Below are 18,801 nucleotides of genomic sequence, written 5' to 3'. Positions count from 1 at the left end.
AATAAATACGCGTGATCTCCTGCGAGCGTCGATTTGTGTCAAGGGCGATAAAAGATCGACCAGCAGTCGAGAACGGTAAGTAGACGCGATTTCTCTCCGTTTGTCGAGTCATAACGCGAATACGCCGCCATCGGGCGCATCTTTCGTGCTCGGCCGCCGACAGCGTCGTCGCCGAATCTTCCCGGATCCCGATAAGCGGTCTAATTAGGTCTCTTATAAATTACATTGCGAAAAACCGGGATCTGAAATCCAGGCGTCTGGGGTTTCGAAATGAGAGCGCGACGGGCGTACTATTAATTACAATTAAGACACGTAATACTCGTAACAGTAATTATCCCGCACTATACAATCGCATTGTTCGTGATAATTATTATTACGTATTTTATATAATATGACAGTCACTTTTTTTAGACGCTTTATTCATAGACCAGTATTCACAGTCGGTTCTTATATTTGAGACTATCTTGAGTACAATCTTAAGATGTCATTGACCAATCACAGAGCCGTATCAGCATCTTAAAATATTACTTAAGACGGTCTTGAAATAAGACCTGATTACGAATACCGGGCTAAGAACACTCTGAAGACATTTTAAATTTTATTTAAACTCCTTTCGGTCTTCTCTGTCATTTAGATGTAACATTATTTGCTCATTAAATACATATATAATATTCAACGTACCGACAGAGTCAACTTATTTAAGTCAGCTCTGTGTACACGTATCCATGTATCAGCCAGTATCAGCGTATCGTCCTATTCCTTCCGATCGCCGTTTGCCGGCGCGCATCGGTGACATAGATTTTCTTTTCATTTTCACTTGGAAGTTGGAAGAGGAACGGCCGCCGAAGTGGGGAAAAAGAGAAGTCAGCCGGGGGGAATGCGAAATTACGCGAGTGTGCCGGTGTCCTCCGCGTCGTCTCTAATTAACGTGTGCATCGGCACACACACACACACACCGTCCACCGTCCATCCCGACGTCGCTCGACCTTGAAACGACCGGCGCGGGGACTCGAGAGAGGTTTCGCCTTGGGTAATCGGTGCCGCGGACGCGGACTCGAAAACTAGGCCTGCGCCCGCGGTGACGTGACGTCGTCGCGCCGCATCGCGCCTCGACGTATCACAGTGGTTTTTCAACGGCCGTGGGATCGTAAGTACACCGCGATCCACGCTCCTTGAACGCCGTTCTCGCGAGCGTTACTTAAAACGGTAGATTAAGATTGTACGTTTCCAAAGACGGCGATGAATCCGTCGGGGAGGAGCCTCGATCGGCTCAGACTCCCCAAATTAAAATTGAAATTCGAGATTTCTCAATTGTTGAAATTTTTCAGCCAAGGACCTGCTGGGCGCGCCAATAAAAATTAAATCGCGTAATCTTCGAATCGACTAATTGCCGTACCTCCAATTCCGAAACTCAAATGTCGCCGTACGAAAAACGGTTGAAGAACACTGAGGCCGACGATCGACGATGCCGTAGCGGCCGTAGCCCGCGCGGAGGAGGCGGCGAGCGGCGAGCGAGAGGGAACAGATACGGAGGAAAAGGAGAAGGAGGAGGCGCGCGTTCGCGGCGTAACGAAACAAATAGGCCGGCGACTTTCACCGCGCGACCAAGAGCGGCAGGCGGCTGTGCGTGTGCGTTGCCGTGCGTGGTGGCGGAGGCGCGCAGACCGCAGACCAGCAGCGGCACAGTCAGACACAGGTCTGCGGAGTGCAAGCCGTTCTTGGGGGCCCGCGCGCGCGTACCGTCGTATCGTTGCTCCTCAGTCCTCGACGTCCTCGCGGTCCTCGGCGTCAGTTTCCTCGACGGGGCCCGCCGCGAGGATAAGCGGATGGTGATCTCACTTGTTGGTGCCAATCGCCAAGCACGTGGTGCTCCGTTAGCGCGAGCGCTCTCCGTTCCCTCCTTCGGCTCTCGGCCACATCACGGGCCGGCCGAAAAATCGTACGGTGGCGTTTTTTGCACTTCGTATACCTCTCGCGCGCGGTGAGCTCTCTCCTCCGGCGCGATCAGGTGGTGGCGAACGATCGGCGATCCGCTGTGCTTCTCGGCTTCTCGCCGCCTTCCGTCTTCCGTCTCAGGTGAATCCGAAGATTCGTATGTGCCGCACGACCGCGCCTGGGCACGTTCCCGTATCGCTCCGCTGATAGACGCCAGAGACGGTACCAACGCGGCATGCGTCCCCGGAGACACCGTTGATAGCGGAGAAAAACCGAGAGAGATCGTCGAAGGGCGCGAAGAGGAAGACGCATCTTGGCACTCTTGGCATGAGAGAAATGCACGGGCGTGGACCAGGAGAGAGCGAGTGACGCACGATGACACGACGACGACCGCCCGCGCCCGCGCCGGCCCGCAGCATCGCGCCGCTCTGCGCGATCGCTTGGGCGTTCTGGCTCGTGTTACCCGCTGAAACCGGTAAGTACAGTCGCCGTTATCGTTCCGGTATAAGTATGTACCTGTGCTGTGACCACGAGTATTCGCGAGCCGTCGCGGCCATAAATCTTTGTCACCCGTAGAAGGGGGGGCTGTGGAAACGATCGAAATGCGAAAGACTCCATATTTTAAAATTTTTATGCTCCAATATAATTAAATCATATTTATATTAATATTATAAAAATAAAGAAAAATTTATAATTTAATAATAAATTTAATAATTATTCTTAACATTCATTATTATAAAATATATTGTGTATGCACCATTTGAATATTTATCGGTACAGAAAAAGAGGCAATGGAAAAAGTTGTTGAATAATTAATATCTTATTTGTTAAGTACTGTTTGTAAAGTGAGCTTTTAGAGAATGAATACTCTTAAATTTGTTTCATTTTACCCAAAGAATCTATTGTAACGATAATACATATTTAAAAATTGTTGGTATATAATAAATGTTGAAATAAATCGATCGTATTTGTTAAGTTTCATCTGGGGAACTATAGGAGTAAATTTTGATACGTAAAAACACGGGATCTAATGACAAAAAATAGCGCCTACATTTAATATCCGTGTCAATTTAAATTTAGATATTTACGAAAGTTATTAGGGAACAACGCGAAACGCGAGAAAGAGAAAAAAGTAATATTTTACGGTAGATCTAGCTCGTTAAACTCGTTTTATATTTTTGACCCGCTTTCGGTTGTCCTGCACGCTTTATACACCGACCCTAAATATCCTAATTACATTTTCGAAGCAGGAGAGCGTTACTCTAATAATTAAGACACCTAAAAGCCGTATTTTACATCTGAACTCGTCGCTCGTCGGCCTATCGAACGATTATTAACTTTCACGATCTAACACGATGCTGGCAATCGATTGTTTTTTGCCCGATATTGCAATACCTAATATAAAGTGTGCCTGTTTTAGGAGCGGGGCCTAGCTACGCGGACAACAAACAGAGATACGATGGGTTTTACAACAATCTGATCCATCCTGACTGGGGTGCGATCGGCAAGTATTCAAATTTGTGTACTGAAAGTCAAGTACCTTCGCTGTTTTATTATCACGCACGCAGGGTTATCACTTAAAAAACTCCACGCGTCTCTTTTTTTTTCCCTCACTGAATACATTTGCTGACGAAGGTTTCTCGAAGCATGTAAGTTATTAGAATTTTATTATGTTTTACTCAATTTTTTATTAACATTTATTAATGGCTTTTGCAACTCGACACTCTCAACGAGATACAGGAGACCTTCGGACTTCGCTTAAGATCAGTTATATACATTTGTATAATTAAATACGCTTCGTGCTTCGTCAATTTTATGTCGAAGACAAGGTTCGAGTAAGAGAGAGGGCGTGGAAACTAATCACTCACGAGGTGACGCGAAAACTACTTTTTAGAAGAGTTGACGAGACAAGTAAGTGACGACCCTGCGATTATGTGTGACACGGCGAAGGTGGTTTTCCTATTGAAAGTTATTCTAATACGTGTCTCACACGTACCTCCGTAGATAGTAGGCTAATCCGAAAGGTCCCGGCGGCATATTCCGACGGTGTGTACGCGATGGCTGGCCAAGACAGGCCATCCCCCCGGAAGCTCAGCGACCTGTTCATGCAAGGTGACGATGGCCTGCCGTCGGTGAAAAATCGAACTGCATTGTTCGCTTTTTTCGGTGAGGATAATTACGGATAATAATACAGGTAGAGTTAGACAAAGAGCGGAAATTCACGGATACAGACCCGAAAATATAAGCAGTTTTTTATCAATACGGAAAAAGAGGCAACAGAAAAAGTTGTTGACTAATTAATATCTTATTTGTAAAAGTACTGAGCTTTTAGAGACAGCATCTATTGTAACGATAATACATATTTAAAAATTGTTGGTATAACAAAAATTACAAGAAGTGATCCTTTTATATGTGTGTAAAAGAAATAATCCGAGAATTTAAGCTAAGTAAATATACGCGAAGCGAGGTGCTAAATTCTGTCAAGAAAAAATATCTACGTTTTTCATCTATATCACGTAACAAAATTTGCTCAACGATAAGATATATATTGTAATTACGAATTGATTATACTTAGATTGCCATTAATCGTGTCACGATCGTGCGTTTCGTCATCGTGCGATTTTACCTGCAGCATATGTATTGTGTTACTCGCTTCGTACATAATCCTCCGTTTGTCCAAAGGTGGACATATGCGAGTGGACGGGCACAGTTAATTGCCAAGTCTGTCACCGTTGTCTCGAAATATATGATATCATATAAACCAGTCTAGAATCTGGGTGAGCTCGCGACATGCTCGTATAGGACGTAGATCTCCCTGCCGGAACTCGTGCGACTCGCGACATTTTCGTACGGTGAATCTTTTCAGGACAGCTGGTCACGTCGGAGATAATCATGGCCAGCGAAAGTGGTTGCCCCATAGAATTTCATCGGATCGACGTGGACAAATGCGATCCGGTTTTCGACAAGGAGTGCCAAGGTAACAAGTACATTCCGTTCCTGCGAGCGGATTACGACCGTCACACCGGGCGCAGCCCCAACAGTCCACGGGAACAGGTAATTCCCGGTTTAGTTTTCTCGAGCGGCACCTGGTCAGCCTCGCGCCGCGCGGATCGCTCTACGGCTCTTTACGGGTTTTACTTCCGGGAGCGGCTGACTTTCGACTTTATCTGACTTTCGCCGGTTATGATAACGATATCGAACGTTTGAATCGATCTCTATCTAAATTACAGTCACGTTTAAACGATCCGATACTATCACTGAATACCACGGCGGATTCTTGTTGCGAAACTCTATTTTGCTCGTTTTTCTTTGATGAAAAAATATCTCAGAATTTTCCATATATTATTAATCAAAATTTCTATAAACATTTTCAGACTTTCTCAAAATGCTCAGAATTTTTTAGATTTTTTAATACAAATTGGAACACGTTTTTCAGAAAAACTCAGACAAAATAAGAATAAAACATTTCAGATTTTTTTCACCAACACATCTTTGTTATATAAATCTTAATAAATATGAGAAAATCTGTGCAATTTATCAAAAATTTTCGTACATACGGATACTTAAATACTCTGGAAATCCCTATCCAAAGTATTTAAGTTTTATTTATTTTTTTTTTTAAGAATTTTTTATAAGTCAATTCTTTCAAAATTTCTGAGAAAATATGAGACATTTTTTCCAGGGTTCTTTCCTTTTCTTTTTTCTTCGATCGTTAAACGCTCCGACGATCCCTGAGAGTGATCCGTGAGAAGTAGCTCTGAATACGTGAGATTGCAGATAAATAAAGTCACGAGCTGGATCGACGGCAGCTTCGTCTATTCGAGCAGCGAGGCGTGGGCCAATACAATGCGCGCGTTCCTGAACGGCAGCCTTCTCATGGAGCAGACAAGACAATTCCCCGTGAGGAACACCATGCGCGCGCCCCTCTTCAATCACGCCGTGCCGCACGTTATGCGAATGCTCAGCCCGGAGCGCCTATATCGTAAGCGAGGATATATCTACGTGTATAAATTTAGCCTTATAAATAGCCCGAAGACTTTCTCAAGAAATTCGTAATCGCGTACCCGCCCGAGCTGATTATTATCTAACTGATTTTTACTCCGTTGGAGCAATTGTGCCGCTCGTTACCAGCTAGAAAGTTTAACTGGCGAGAAGTCTTCGTCTTCACTTGCTTATTAATCATATCGATACTTCAACACCTTTGTTGCGAGGAAAAAAAACTTATTCCGCCTATTACTTAACCCTTAAGCGCGCATCTTTGCATATATGCAAAGTGACTTTCGATACTCTCTTATGAAGTTCGAACTGAAAACTCACGGTTTTGCACATCTAGGCCTTCTCTTCGTGTACTTTATTGATTGTCCGCTGAAACAAAAACGGTTCAAACAGTTAAAAAGATTTATTTTAGTAAAAAAGAATTTTTTAAATATTTTTTAGGATTCCCCTTAAGCAGTCATTATTTAAAAATATTATTTTAAAAATATTTAGAAATATTTACGAAAAATTGCGCATTTACGGGCTAAATATACGAAACGAAGGTGCAAATCCGTGGCAGTCCGATATATAAATGTAATTTCTTCGGCTATTCACTTTATTATTGAAACAATACCTTTCCTCGCAACATTTTAGCAACGTGTTCCATCTAGTAGTCGTTCAACGCTTACATAATTTGAGTCGTCTCACTAATTAAGTATTATGTTATTATTCACGATCGTTATCGAGCGCCGATCCGTTGCGGCTGTTTTTGCATTATTACTCGTAATTTTTGTGCATTAACCGCACGCGCTCGTGCCCGTCCTATTACGTCGCGCGTTTTAACTTTCCCCGCAATCAATTTTCTGACTTGCGAAAGTGGCCTAACAATTAATTATATCGCGCAGTCCTTGGCGATCCGAGAACGAATCAGCACCCGCCGTTGCTGGCCCTGGGTATCTTGTTCTATCGGTATCACAATGTCATAGCGGCTCGTGTACAGAAGGAACATCCCGGCATGTCTGACGAAGAAGTTTTTCAGAGATCACGTCAGATGGTCGTCGGGGCGATTCAGGTAGATAATAGCTCACCTCTAATTTTCTCTCAAAGATATGTAACAAATAATAAAGACGATATTATATTCTTGGCTAGCGCGGAAAGAGTAAAACAAACAGAAGTAAAGTGAGTTTTACGTAATCGATAAGCTTTCGAAAAGTCTTGAATGGAGTTGTTGAATGGAGTCGTTTCGAATCGTAGCGGAATTTACGTAATTTGCATTTTTTTTACTCGCAAAATTTCACTGCTTCCCGGCGCGTAAAGTTTTTCTATCTTTTTATAGAACATAATCCTTTACGAGTACCTTCCGGCATTGCTAAACGAGGATCTGCCATCGTACACCGGTTATAAACCAGATCTGCATCCGGGTATTAGTCATATCTTCCAAAGTGCCGCTTTTCGATTCGGTCACACTCTTATACCGCCGGGCATATATCGGCGAGATGAAAATTGCGAATACAGGAAGACCAACACAGACCAGCCAGCTATGAGACTTTGCTCTACATGGTGGGACTCAAACGTGAGTGTACCTAAAGATTTATTCCCTCACAAAATGTCTTCGTAAACTTTTCGAAAGATATGTATATTTTATACCCGTTAATCATATCAATTATTGCGATAATTCTCGTTTGTACTATATTAATCGTCGGTATAAATTTTAAATAATTATTAAACACTTTTTTGAAATTATTTTAACGCTTTAATCTTTTTCAATAATTTTTGATTATTTTAATCGTATAATTTTTTGCCTAGAACAAATTATCAAGATGTTTAAAAGGAGCGACGTTTTAAAAAGTTGTAACGATTCGAATGACGATTTTCCTCGCGTGACAACTTTCCTTCTAATTATAAGAGAAATCGATTCGCTTAATTCGTTAAAATTTCTAATTATTAGACTAAACGCTTACGAGGCTTGTGATCGTATTAAACGTATAGATGCTGCTCACAGGAGGTTTTAGCTAACAGCACGATCGAGGAGCTGATCATGGGGATGGCGTCGCAATTGGCGGAGAAGGAGGACAATCTTCTCGGTACCGACATCCGAAACAATCTCTTTGGCCCCATGGAATTCTCGCGCCGAGACCTCGGCGCCCTGAACATCATGCGAGGTCGCGACAACGGTCTTCCGGACTACAATACAGCCAGGGCGCGGTTCAAGCTGGCCAAGCGGAAAACGTGGAACGAGATTAATCCGGAATTGTTCAATAAAAACCCGTCGCTGCTACGTACCCTCATCGAAATTTACTCGAATAATCTCAACAACGTTGACGTTTACGTCGGTGGGATGCTCGAGTCCAAGGGCGGTCCCGGAGAGCTCTTCACCGTGGTTATAAAGGAACAATTTCTCCGTTTACGGGACTCCGATAGGTTCTGGTTCGAGAACGAGGAAAACGGGTGAGTGAATTCTTATTAATGATTACGTTAATATTTATGTGCATCGATTATCTTTCTTCCAAAACGGAACGTAATGAAGGAACCGTTTATATTTTACGATCTTTGTGAAATAAATTATAGAAATATAGAAATCTAGAGAGATACGGATGATTGACTTAATTGTAAGAACTCTCTAACGCGTGATTTTATCCGATTTCAGCATTTTCACGAAAAACGAGATAGAGGAAATCCGTCGTATCACTCTCTGGGACGTGATCACGAACGCGACCGGCATACCGCCCGATGCGATCCAAAGACGAGTGTTCGTTTGGCAAGACGGTGACCCGTGTCCTCAGCCATTCCAATTGAATTCGACAATGCTCGAACCCTGCGTCCCTCTACAGCGCTACGACTACTTTGAGGTAATCAGAGCTTTAAGAGATACGGTCGATCGTGTCAAGGAACAACTCAACTTACCTCTCACACCTGTTATCTTGCGCGGACATCTTCTTTAAAAAATATCCTGATTTTTATGATTAAATTAAAATAATCTAATTTTTTGCTTTTAATTGCTGTTCCAGAGCTCTTCTGATATTTCATTGTTTCTTTACGCTAGATAAAACGACCTCTTTAATATTCTGATTTGTGCGATTGAATTCAGATAATTTTATTCCGTTTTTTTTCTTTTTCTTTTAAATTGCGGTTGTGGAATATCAAGTTTTAGCAATTGCGAGCTTCTCTGACATTCCATTTTCGTTACACTGAATAAGATACGATTCTTGGGCGAAGAAAGACCATTTTGCACAATTTTTTGGAAATATATGTATGTACCATAGGGTAGCGAACTCGTCTACATCTACGCGTGCGTGTTTCTTGGATTCGTTCCGATCCTCTGTGCCGGTGCCGGGTACGGATTGGTGAAACTGCAGAACAGACGGCGGCGCAGATTGAAAATACTTCAAGAGGCGATTCAGAAGCGAAGTGATGGCCGGATCTGCGTCGATAAGATGATCGTACGCGAGTGGTTGCACGCGAACCATCGCCGTCTCGTAAAGGTGAAATTCGGACCGGAAGCGGCGTTGCACATCGTCGATCGGAAGGGGGAGAAACTGCGCACGTTTGACTTCAGCGGCGTCAACACCATAACTATGGAGGAATCGCAGGTACCTCCTTGTGATTGTAAAAATAAACGATATTTTTTTTTCAGCGACGTGTCAAAAAACCTATATATCACTAAACCTTTTGGCTAATTTATAAAAAAAGGCATTTTTCTTGAATTAATTTTCTGACTGCAATAAATTCCTATTCTTCATTTAACTTTAAATTTATATTTGACATGTATAATTATCAAGATATTGAATTTTTAAGAAAAAACGCGCAAGAATAAATATACAAATAGATAAACATTTACTATTCCCAAAAGATATATCTATAATTTATATTATTGAAGAATATTGCACAATAACAACTGCGCTATTCTCATCAAGCAATCCAAAATGACAACGATTAAAACTCGAAATTAATAATCGCATCATCCAATCAGTTGCATTTTATCGAATACTCGAAATCACATCGCAAATTAATCTTACGCTTCATTAAGTAAGAGCTGACTCTTTAACGTCACGCTGTGCACCTGATAATTATTAATCGCGGTTCCAGGAGAGCGAAACCGGACATCGTAAGGCCCTAGTGCTGTTACGTATACCGCGCGACTACGACCTTGTCCTTGAACTCGATTCGTTGGCTTCGCGTAGAAAGTTTATTGCGAAATTGGAGGCGTTTCTGGCGTCGCAAAAAAAGCATTTCACACTCACGCCAGTCGCCCGGGATATCATGCTGGCAAAAGCGGAAACCAAGGAGCGCCGGCAAAAGAAGCTCGAACAGGTTTGTTTTTCTTTCTCCCGTGTAGTACACATTTATAAATGCATACGCAACTTCGTTTAGCACACCCAAAATGTTGATTAACACCTCAGAAAGGAATAACAGTAGTAATTTTTTAATTGGTAAAAAAGGAAAAGAAGAATATGAAACGTATTATTACTTATGCGTGAAAATATACAGTTGCCGTACAATTCATTTTACTTCTTACTGCAAGTAACAAGTGTATTTAGAGTATTCATTACATATATGGAAGATTTATGACATTCTTGATAACGTCGCGAAATGTTTCTAGTTCTTCAGAGAAGCGTACGCGTTGACTTTCGGTTTACGGCCCGGCGAACGAAGGCGGCGATCCGAAGACAGTGACACCGGGGAGGTCGTCACGGTAATGCGCACGTCGCTTTCCAAGAGCGAATTCGCGAGTGCTCTCGGCATGCGGCCCGACGCGGTTTTCGTCAAGAAAATGTTCAACATCGTCGACAAAGACGGCGACGGCCGGATCTCTTTCCAGGTATAATCGTCGTTCGCTTCATTGAAGCTGCGCGCTTTTACCATTTTGCCTCGTAACTTTCGTTCTTGTCCGACGATCATCAACGAAGAACGACTTAAATTCCAGGAATTCTTGGACACGGTCTTGCTATTCTCGCGCGGCAAAACCGAAGACAAGCTGCGCATCATCTTTGATATGTGCGATAAGGATAGCAACGGCGTGATCGACAAGGAAGAGCTGTCGGAGATGTTGAGGTCGCTCGTGGAAATAGCCCGTACCACGAGTCTCTCGGATGATCACGTTACGGAACTGATCGACGGCATGTTCCAGGTGCGTTTTTATTATCTTCACTTTATGGATTCTCTGTTCTCCGAAGTATACCTTCTGTTATCATCGCAATAATAAATCTCTTCATTGATCAGGATGCCGGACTCGAGAGGAAGGACTATCTCACGTACAATGATTTTAAATTGATGATGAAGGAGTACAAAGGCGACTTCGTTGCGATTGGTCTCGATTGCAAAGGCGCCAAGCAGAATTTTCTCGACACATCGACGAATGTCGCTCGCATGACTAGCTTTCACATCGATCAACTGCCGCCGGAGGATTCGAAGAGCTGGACGCGTAAGCAGTGGGATGCCATATCGACTTTCCTCGAAGAGAATAGGCAGAACATATTCTATCTTTTCATTTTTTACGTGGTCACCATAGCTCTCTTCGTTGAGAGATTTATTCGTGAGTACTTAATCAGAAATCTAAATAAGAAACTTAACAAAGAAAGATATCTAACAATAAATAAGAGACCTAGCAAAGAAAGATATCTAAACGTAACATTAAGACGTTAATTTCCTAAAAGTTTTTAAGACATCCTTTAAATATTCGAAAAGCATTCTGTTCATTTATCGCAAGATTCTAATTTTCTGCCTCTTTTTCGCAGATTACTCTTTTATGGCGGAACATACGGATCTCAGGCACATAATGGGCGTGGGAATCGCCATAACCAGAGGATCAGCGGCCGCCCTGTCCTTTTGCTACAGTCTTCTGCTATTGACAATGTCGCGTAATCTGTTGACGAAACTGAAGGAATTCTCGATCCAGCAGTACATTCCGCTGGACTCGCACATACAATTTCATAAGATCGCAGCATGTACGGCACTTTTTTTTTCCGTGCTGCATACGGTTGGTCACATAGTCAACTTTTATCACGTTTCTACGCAGCCTATAGCACATCTTCGCTGCCTCACCAGTGAAATCAGCTTTCCCAGCGACGCGCGGCCTACTATCTCTTTCTGGCTGTTCAGAACAGTGACCGGTAAGTTGGCTCTCGCCAAAGATTTTGCAATTTTGTTCGATATCCTAAGCGTTAATGATTCCCTTGTTTCGCAGGTTTAACCGGTATTCTTCTCTTCGTCATCATGACGATCATTTTTGTGTTTGCACATCCGACTATACGGCAGAAAGCCTACAAGTTCTTTTGGTCGACACATAGCCTGTATGTCGTCCTATATGCACTCTGCCTGATCCACGGTCTGGCCCGTTTGACAGGCTCACCGCGATTCTGGATATTCTTCATCGGCCCGGCAATCATTTATGCGCTGGACAAAGTAATTTTATATACGTTTTTCTTTGAAAGTAGAACAGTGATAAAGAAAAAAAATAACTCCTTACTTTCTGCATATACATGCAGAAGTACAGCTTACATGTGTATTCACGACATTCGTAATCACATGTAATTACAAAACTTTATTAATTATGCATGGATCGTGTATGATGTAACAAATCTCGTATGTTACGCGTTTCATTCTTGTTTGATGCAAATCGTGTCCTGTTGCTATCTAAAATAGTCTGATATAAAAATAACGCCGAGTGCCTAGTATCGATAGTATCGATTGATTTCAGGTCGTCAGTCTGCGAACTAAATATATGGCTCTGGACATCATCGAGACGGAATTACTACCCTCCGATGTAATTAAGATCAAGTTCTACAGGCCTCCGAACTTGAAGTATCTGTCGGGCCAGTGGGTGCGTCTCGCCTGCACCGCTTTCAGGTCCAACGAGTTTCACTCCTTCACGTTGACCTCGGCACCGCACGAAAATTTTCTGTCGTGCCACATAAAAGCTCAGGGACCGTGGACGTGGAAGCTTCGTAATTACTTCGATCCCTGCAATTACAGTCCGGAGGACGATCGTCCGAAAATTCGTATAGAGGGTCCGTTCGGTGGAGGAAATCAAGATTGGTACAAGTTCGAGGTCGCGGTGATGGTCGGAGGAGGCATCGGGGTGACTCCCTACGCCTCGATGCTCAATGACCTCGTGTTTGGAACGTCTACCAACAGATATTCGGGTGTTGCGTGTAAGAAGGTGAGTGCAGACCGAAGCAAAAGTCAAGTGAAAAGAAGATTTAAAACATCTTCATATAAGATATAAATATAAATATATATTTTCTTTTATATAAAAAATATATGTGTTCTTTATATAATATATAAATTATCATAAACCATTTTCTCACAAAAAAAAGACTAAAATTCATAATCTTCGAGATTGGGGAGTAGTTTAATTGTATTTTCGATAGTATTTAACTATTTTTTTTACTGTATTTAAGTATTTTTAATCGTTTGAAAAGCTAAATATTTCTAAAAAAATATTAATTAATGTAAAAATGTCGGTAAAGTTGATGCAAATTACGGTAAAGGTGATGCAAAAGCGGCGATTGCTTTATTGCTGGAAAGTTTCTGTCTGTTTCACTGCCGAAAGAGAAACGCGAATGTAACTAGAATATCGTCGAAATATGTAACTCATTGCGTTGAATTTAACGGCTCGTTTAAAATGAGAAAACGCTCCCGTTTCTTCACCCGTTAATAGATCCGAAAGTGTCACTTTCTTTTTATCCCGCAGGTCTATTTTTTATGGATCTGCCCATCGCACAAACATTTCGAATGGTTCATCGACGTTCTCAGAGATGTTGAGAGAAAAGACGTTACGGATGTACTTGAAATTCATATATTCATCACACAATTCTTTCATAAGTTCGATTTACGTACTACTATGCTGGTAAGTGAATTTATTTTGGAATGTTTGTACACCATCTACGATGGATGAAAAAGCACACGAAGCTTCTGCTATACTTAATTAAGTTCATCGTTTATAATGTTTATATTGACAATATTCTGTTTCACATATATAGTACATATGTGAGAATCACTTTCAGAGGCTATCGAAGAAGAGTATATTTACCGGACTGAAGGCCATCAACCATTTCGGTCGGCCAGACATGACGTCGTTTCTGAAATTTGTTCAGAAGAAACACAGCTATGTACGTTCGTAATATTAATTTAAAAAAAAACCGTCCGCTCACACAAAAGCTCAAAGAACGTCTGAAGAAGATCCGAAGAGTTAAAATGTCCTTCGTGCTATTGCGCGGGCTGAATATACAACGTTTGATATTATTTTTGTAAATACGCATATGCTGAACGAGATATTATTGATCTGCAGGTTAGCAAAATAGGAGTATTTAGCTGTGGACCGCGTCCTCTGACGAAAAGCGTCATGTCGGCCTGCGACGAGGTCAACAAAACGCGGCGTCTGCCGTACTTCATTCATCACTTCGAGAACTTCGGCTAGTCGGGTACCCTGCTCCCCGTTCGCACGAGATAACGGACTGTCAACGGTGTTTGACAGCCTTCTATCGTGAATCTCGACGATTTACTGCAGAATGTACATATTTATGCGCTGAAGCGCTGCTTTTTACTATTTATTATCTATCATGAGTATTAAATTACTTATTTATGAACACACGAAAAATCTCTCCCCATTTTATCTTCCTGAATCTAACATGCAAAAAAACTTAGTCGCTTTATTATAATTTTTTACGATTTTATCACGAAATTTTCATTTATATTCGTAATTGTAATGCGAATGCTCTCAAGATGGCTTTCCGCAAATAAATCAAGTCAGGGTTGTTTTGGATTCTTTTGTTTTTTTATATATATATATTAAATAGTTTTCATGTCATTTTTTTTTAAATAATATTCATATAATAAAATGCGTATCTAAATTTTTAATGGCGCTTGGGAAAGTATCGCAGTTGTCCGCAAAGTTCGGGAAATGTATTAGCCATTGACGGTTCTGCGCGTGGCTGGCGGGAATGGATATGACCAGTTACTCTTGCTGGGCTCGTCGCCGATTTCTTGTGGGAATTCGGACAGCTCGTGCGACGTGTAGCCCCGATTAATGACACCCTCGGTGTCATCCTTAGCGGCGTGCCTATTCTGAAGTTTCGACGACAGTTGACTGAAACATTTTTAGAGCCGTGGAACGCAAGAACTGGAAACATAAATTCAGTTAAATTCGACTGATAGATACTATATATAACGCGAACCTCATTATTCGATCTCCGAACGAATCCTCAATCTTGGGGACTTTTCGCCTAACGTTCCGCGTATCGAAACTCTCCTCTATAATGACATGTCTGTCATACGGCGTGTCGTAGTCGACCTCGAGTATGGTCGAGAATTGATGAGGGAAAATCATGTCTATAGCTGTTATTACGAGTCCCGCGAAGAGGCACGCGGCACCTGCGAAGAAAAGAAAAATCGCTACATATATATCCGCGCATCGACGTGATCAAGTCGTCTCAAGACAAGGACACGAACCGGCTGATAGCACCAACCAGTAGTTCCAGCCTAGGTTGAAGGAGAGAATCGAGCCCTCGACGTGAGCTATCAGAGGCTCGCATGGTAAAAGTGCCGTATAGATCAGGTTCGTTAGCAGCATGCACAAACCCGTAAAAATCATGCCGTATGCCCCATACCGCGGCACCACCATAAGCAGCAAGTTCATCATTAGCCACGAGGCGAAAGAGGTCCTGCGCAAGAAAATTGATCATTTCGCGTACGTGTGCGTCGAGTAAAAAATTATAAGAGTCTGGAAATGATTCCTATATAAAGGTCGTACTTCATCACGGAAGCGATATACCATAGCATAATCGAGGCGTAGTATCCAGCTTCGCGATACCGCGAGCCCCAGGAGAAGCCCTCCTGATGAAGACTGAAGTACTCCGCTAAGGAGACGATGGGGAACGGCGCGCCCTGGTAAAGAGCCTGCTTGAAGGCGCTGGTCATCTCGCCGGCACTCCGCCACCAGAACCGTTCGTTGTACTCGACATCGCCGCTCGTCTGCTCGCTACCCGGCGACACTGCAACGATAAAATCTGTTTGACGCAGGCCAGACAGATTGTAGCGAACATTCTCCCCAGGTGTAGCAAACGTTATTTAGTCGTTACGTTAACGTTGAAATAATAAAAAGCGTCATTTTGACGTCAGTTTACTACTTGGGTTGCTTCGAAAATTGCAATTTGCGGCGCGCAAAATTTTACCTAAAAATTTCAACCTTATTTTCTAAATTTATTCCGTCAGATTTTTGATCAGTCGCAGTTCGATATCTTGAATCGTAGGAGAGAATCGCGTGTAAAAAGATTTAGATATCCGTATATAGCTTTCTTTAAAACTTACACCTGTACGTTATATTGATGTGCATCAAACCGATGTAACCGCCGATGTCGGCCGTTGCCTTATGCCTGGAGAAAGCGCTGTACGAGCTGACAATGGTAGCGGAGCTCGTATGCCAGGATGAGCCGTATTGCGCCACTACGCGCACACACAGAGAGAGCACAACGGTTATTCTTCCGCACGTTCGCGGCGTTACGTTTGCGATTATTCTTGATTAATCATCTCGGGGGATAGAATTTGCAACTTTATTTAACAGTCAAAGAAGCGCGTTAAACACGCAGTTTTTACTGCGGACACTACAAGCGGCCGCAGTGGCGTAACTGCAACGTTTCGATTTCGATTATTTTGTTCTTTATCTCATTTTTCGAACTTCAACGCGCTTAAAAGTGATAAACGATATATATATCGCACGTCGAAGAAAATGAAACGCAGGATAGATAAACACGATTCAGCGCTACGAAATATGTAGACGGAGTCCGTTGAATAATTTTATTTTCTTTGCTTTTTTATTAATTTCTTTTCTTTCTATTTCTTTTATTCTCTTCTCTTTGTCGTTCTCGCGGGACGAATCGGTTTTGGTTACGCCACTGGCAGCCAAGGCCCCTTGACTTGGAAAGTAGACAAAGCGCACGAACCTTGAATCGTCGCACCCACGAAGAGGCTCAGGGTAACCGTGAGAAATGTGGTTAACCGCTGCGGCGGGAGAAACACCAGGTTTTACACGGCCAGAACACGCCAGAACTCTCGTATAATTGACTTTAAAAATTTAAAACCGTCGGTCACGAACGGACGCGACACACGGAGGAGGAGTGGGAAAACTGCTCACCTCTTTCCTGACGCCTGGGAATATGACTAGAAACGCGGTGAACAGAGTGCCGAATATCACGAATACGATAACCAGGGGCACGTCACCGGTGACGGGAGTGCGGTTGCTGTAGCTGTAGAGCGTCGGGCCGCCGTCGCTGCGAAAGGCATCGAACCATCCCTTCATCTTTCCTTGGATATCAAGCTAGTTCCGGCTCGCCGGAATCTGGGCCACTCGAATGAAAAGATTGTTTGCATTACCATCTTCGGGAGAGCACATTTGTCGTAGACTACGAATTAATATTTATTAATATTTCCCTCGCGCGAATCGTACTATGTACTACTTTCATACTATTTTCAAGACACAACCATCATTTTTATTTGAAAAGAAAAGTAGTACGACTTTACTCAGCGATAAAAAGCGCAGGCACTTTGAAAAGATAACTTCTGGGCGTTGCTAGACACTTTTATTCAGATATCCTTTCAACTTTTTATTATTTGGGAAACACCGGCGATGATGGATCTCTACGGGTGACATCACCGCAAATAAAAATGAAGATTCAAATTGACGACATTCGTTGCGATATAATTCTAGAGAAGCGCAATTTCTCTAATTTCTCGTAGCCATTGGACCCCCCAAAAAAACGCGCAACTTTGAATCACGAGGGATTTTCTGCCTTCGAGAGAAATTTACCTACGACCAGCAGGTTCGGGCTCAAGGTCGGAGTTGCCAAAACGCCTTGCAAAATCCTCGCGGCATACGTCGAAGGCGCACCCGCGCACCGTGCGACATGTGGGACCGAAGGCGGCGAGTGTACTGGGGCCGTGGGGCCCCCCCGAGTGGGTTAACAGGCTTGGAAAGCGGTTTCCACCGACGGACGGACGACCTCGTGCGTTACCTCGGCGGGAGAGAGAGAAAGAGAAGGCGATGCCGCGGGTGGGGCTGTCACCGCGCGATGGTGCCGATGGTCATCGGCGGGAGAGAACGAGAGAGAAAGGTAGGAGCGGCGGGAGAGACGGAGAACGGATCGACGAGAAAGGTCTATATCGGATCAGCTGATCCGATTCCCCCGTTGTTGGCCGTTCGCTCCGAGCCGACTTCAGTCGCTCGCTTTTTAAGTTAGATACATATATCTATTTATAGTGTCTGATTAAAGAATATGTATAAGTAATAATTCGATCAATTCTTTGCTAAATATAAATGTCGTACTCACCATGTCGGCGTTTAACGGCGGATGATTCAGATGTTTCCTTAACGAAGAAAAGATTGAACAAGTTCTATATGTTTTACCTTTACTGGTTTACCTTTCCAGCATCGTATATATCTTCTGTAATTAGGCTTCAAATTAAAATTTTGTTAGACTAAACCGTTCGAAATTAAGTCGAAAATATGGCATCGTTAAATATTCGCATTCTCGAAGTTTAATTCAACAATATAATCCTAATAATCGCTTCTTTTCACTTATGTGACTATTATATATATATATATATATATATATATATATATATATACATATATATAAATTAACAGTCGGTTTAAAATTAATGAGATATCTCGTCCTTGCTACGATATATGTTACTGAGTTCTTTTTTTTATTATTCGATGAATCGGTCATCGAAAGCGATTCCGTATAACGACGCGCACGATATGACGACGTGCGCAATAAGGACGCGGATCGCATGGCACGCGAGATATGGCATGCGGGTGACATCGATGCCGGCAAACGAAATAACTTTCGTGGCGAACGAACGATAAAACTTTCCCGAAATATTCTCGAGTAG

The 18,801-nt window shown here is 42.8% G+C and overlaps 2 protein-coding genes across 8 annotated transcripts; one reads left to right on the top strand and one right to left on the bottom strand.

Annotated features, from left to right (window-relative positions):
* Nucleotides 1–760: 760 nt before the first annotated feature.
* On the top strand, nt 761–14,498 carry Duox (dual oxidase). Of its 4 annotated transcripts, XM_077412002.1 has the most exons (21): nt 761–1,147; nt 1,329–2,410; nt 3,356–3,439; nt 3,940–4,101; nt 4,802–4,989; nt 5,713–5,917; nt 6,816–6,982; nt 7,247–7,483; nt 7,913–8,358; nt 8,558–8,759; nt 9,174–9,500; nt 9,997–10,221; nt 10,511–10,729; nt 10,835–11,038; nt 11,131–11,443; nt 11,646–12,020; nt 12,095–12,312; nt 12,608–13,069; nt 13,604–13,759; nt 13,893–14,021; nt 14,201–14,498. In XM_077412002.1, the coding sequence occupies exons 2-21, from the start codon at nt 2,311–2,313 to the stop codon at nt 14,327–14,329; spliced, it is 4,548 nt and encodes a 1,515-aa protein (XP_077268128.1). In that variant the 5' UTR covers nt 761–1,147; nt 1,329–2,310; the 3' UTR covers nt 14,330–14,498. The 4 variants fall into 4 exon arrangements, with proteins under 4 accessions (XP_077268128.1, XP_077268129.1, XP_077268131.1 ...); XM_077412003.1 differs by having other exon boundaries at nt 761–2,410; XM_077412005.1 differs by lacking the exons at nt 761–1,147; nt 1,329–2,410; nt 3,356–3,439 and adding an exon at nt 3,825–3,846.
* A 166-nt stretch (nt 14,499–14,664) lies between these two features.
* On the bottom strand, nt 14,665–18,454 carry Mol (dual oxidase maturation factor 1 mol). Of its 4 annotated transcripts, XM_077412032.1 has the most exons (9): nt 18,234–18,453; nt 17,714–18,130; nt 17,042–17,253; nt 16,851–16,908; nt 16,219–16,353; nt 15,683–15,902; nt 15,361–15,572; nt 15,087–15,282; nt 14,665–14,998 (listed from the first exon to the last, which is right to left on the bottom strand). In XM_077412032.1, exons 3-9 carry the CDS (start codon nt 17,204–17,206, stop codon nt 14,818–14,820), a joined length of 1,167 nt encoding a protein of 388 aa, XP_077268158.1. In that variant the 5' UTR covers nt 17,207–17,253; nt 17,714–18,130; nt 18,234–18,453; the 3' UTR covers nt 14,665–14,817. The 4 variants fall into 4 exon arrangements, with proteins under 4 accessions (XP_077268158.1, XP_077268159.1, XP_077268157.1 ...); XM_077412033.1 differs by having other exon boundaries at nt 17,042–17,309; nt 17,714–18,454; XM_077412031.1 differs by having other exon boundaries at nt 17,714–18,453.
* Between the last annotated feature and the right edge of the window lie 347 nt (nt 18,455–18,801).

Source organism: Temnothorax americanus, unplaced genomic scaffold, assembly GCF_048541705.1.
Source record: "Temnothorax americanus isolate GAGA-0224 unplaced genomic scaffold, ASM4854170v1 Scaffold3, whole genome shotgun sequence".
NCBI classification, from domain to species: Eukaryota; Metazoa; Arthropoda; class Insecta; order Hymenoptera; family Formicidae; genus Temnothorax; species Temnothorax americanus.
Note: the sequence above shows the minus strand (reverse complement) of the source record. Positions and strands in the feature narration are given on the sequence as shown.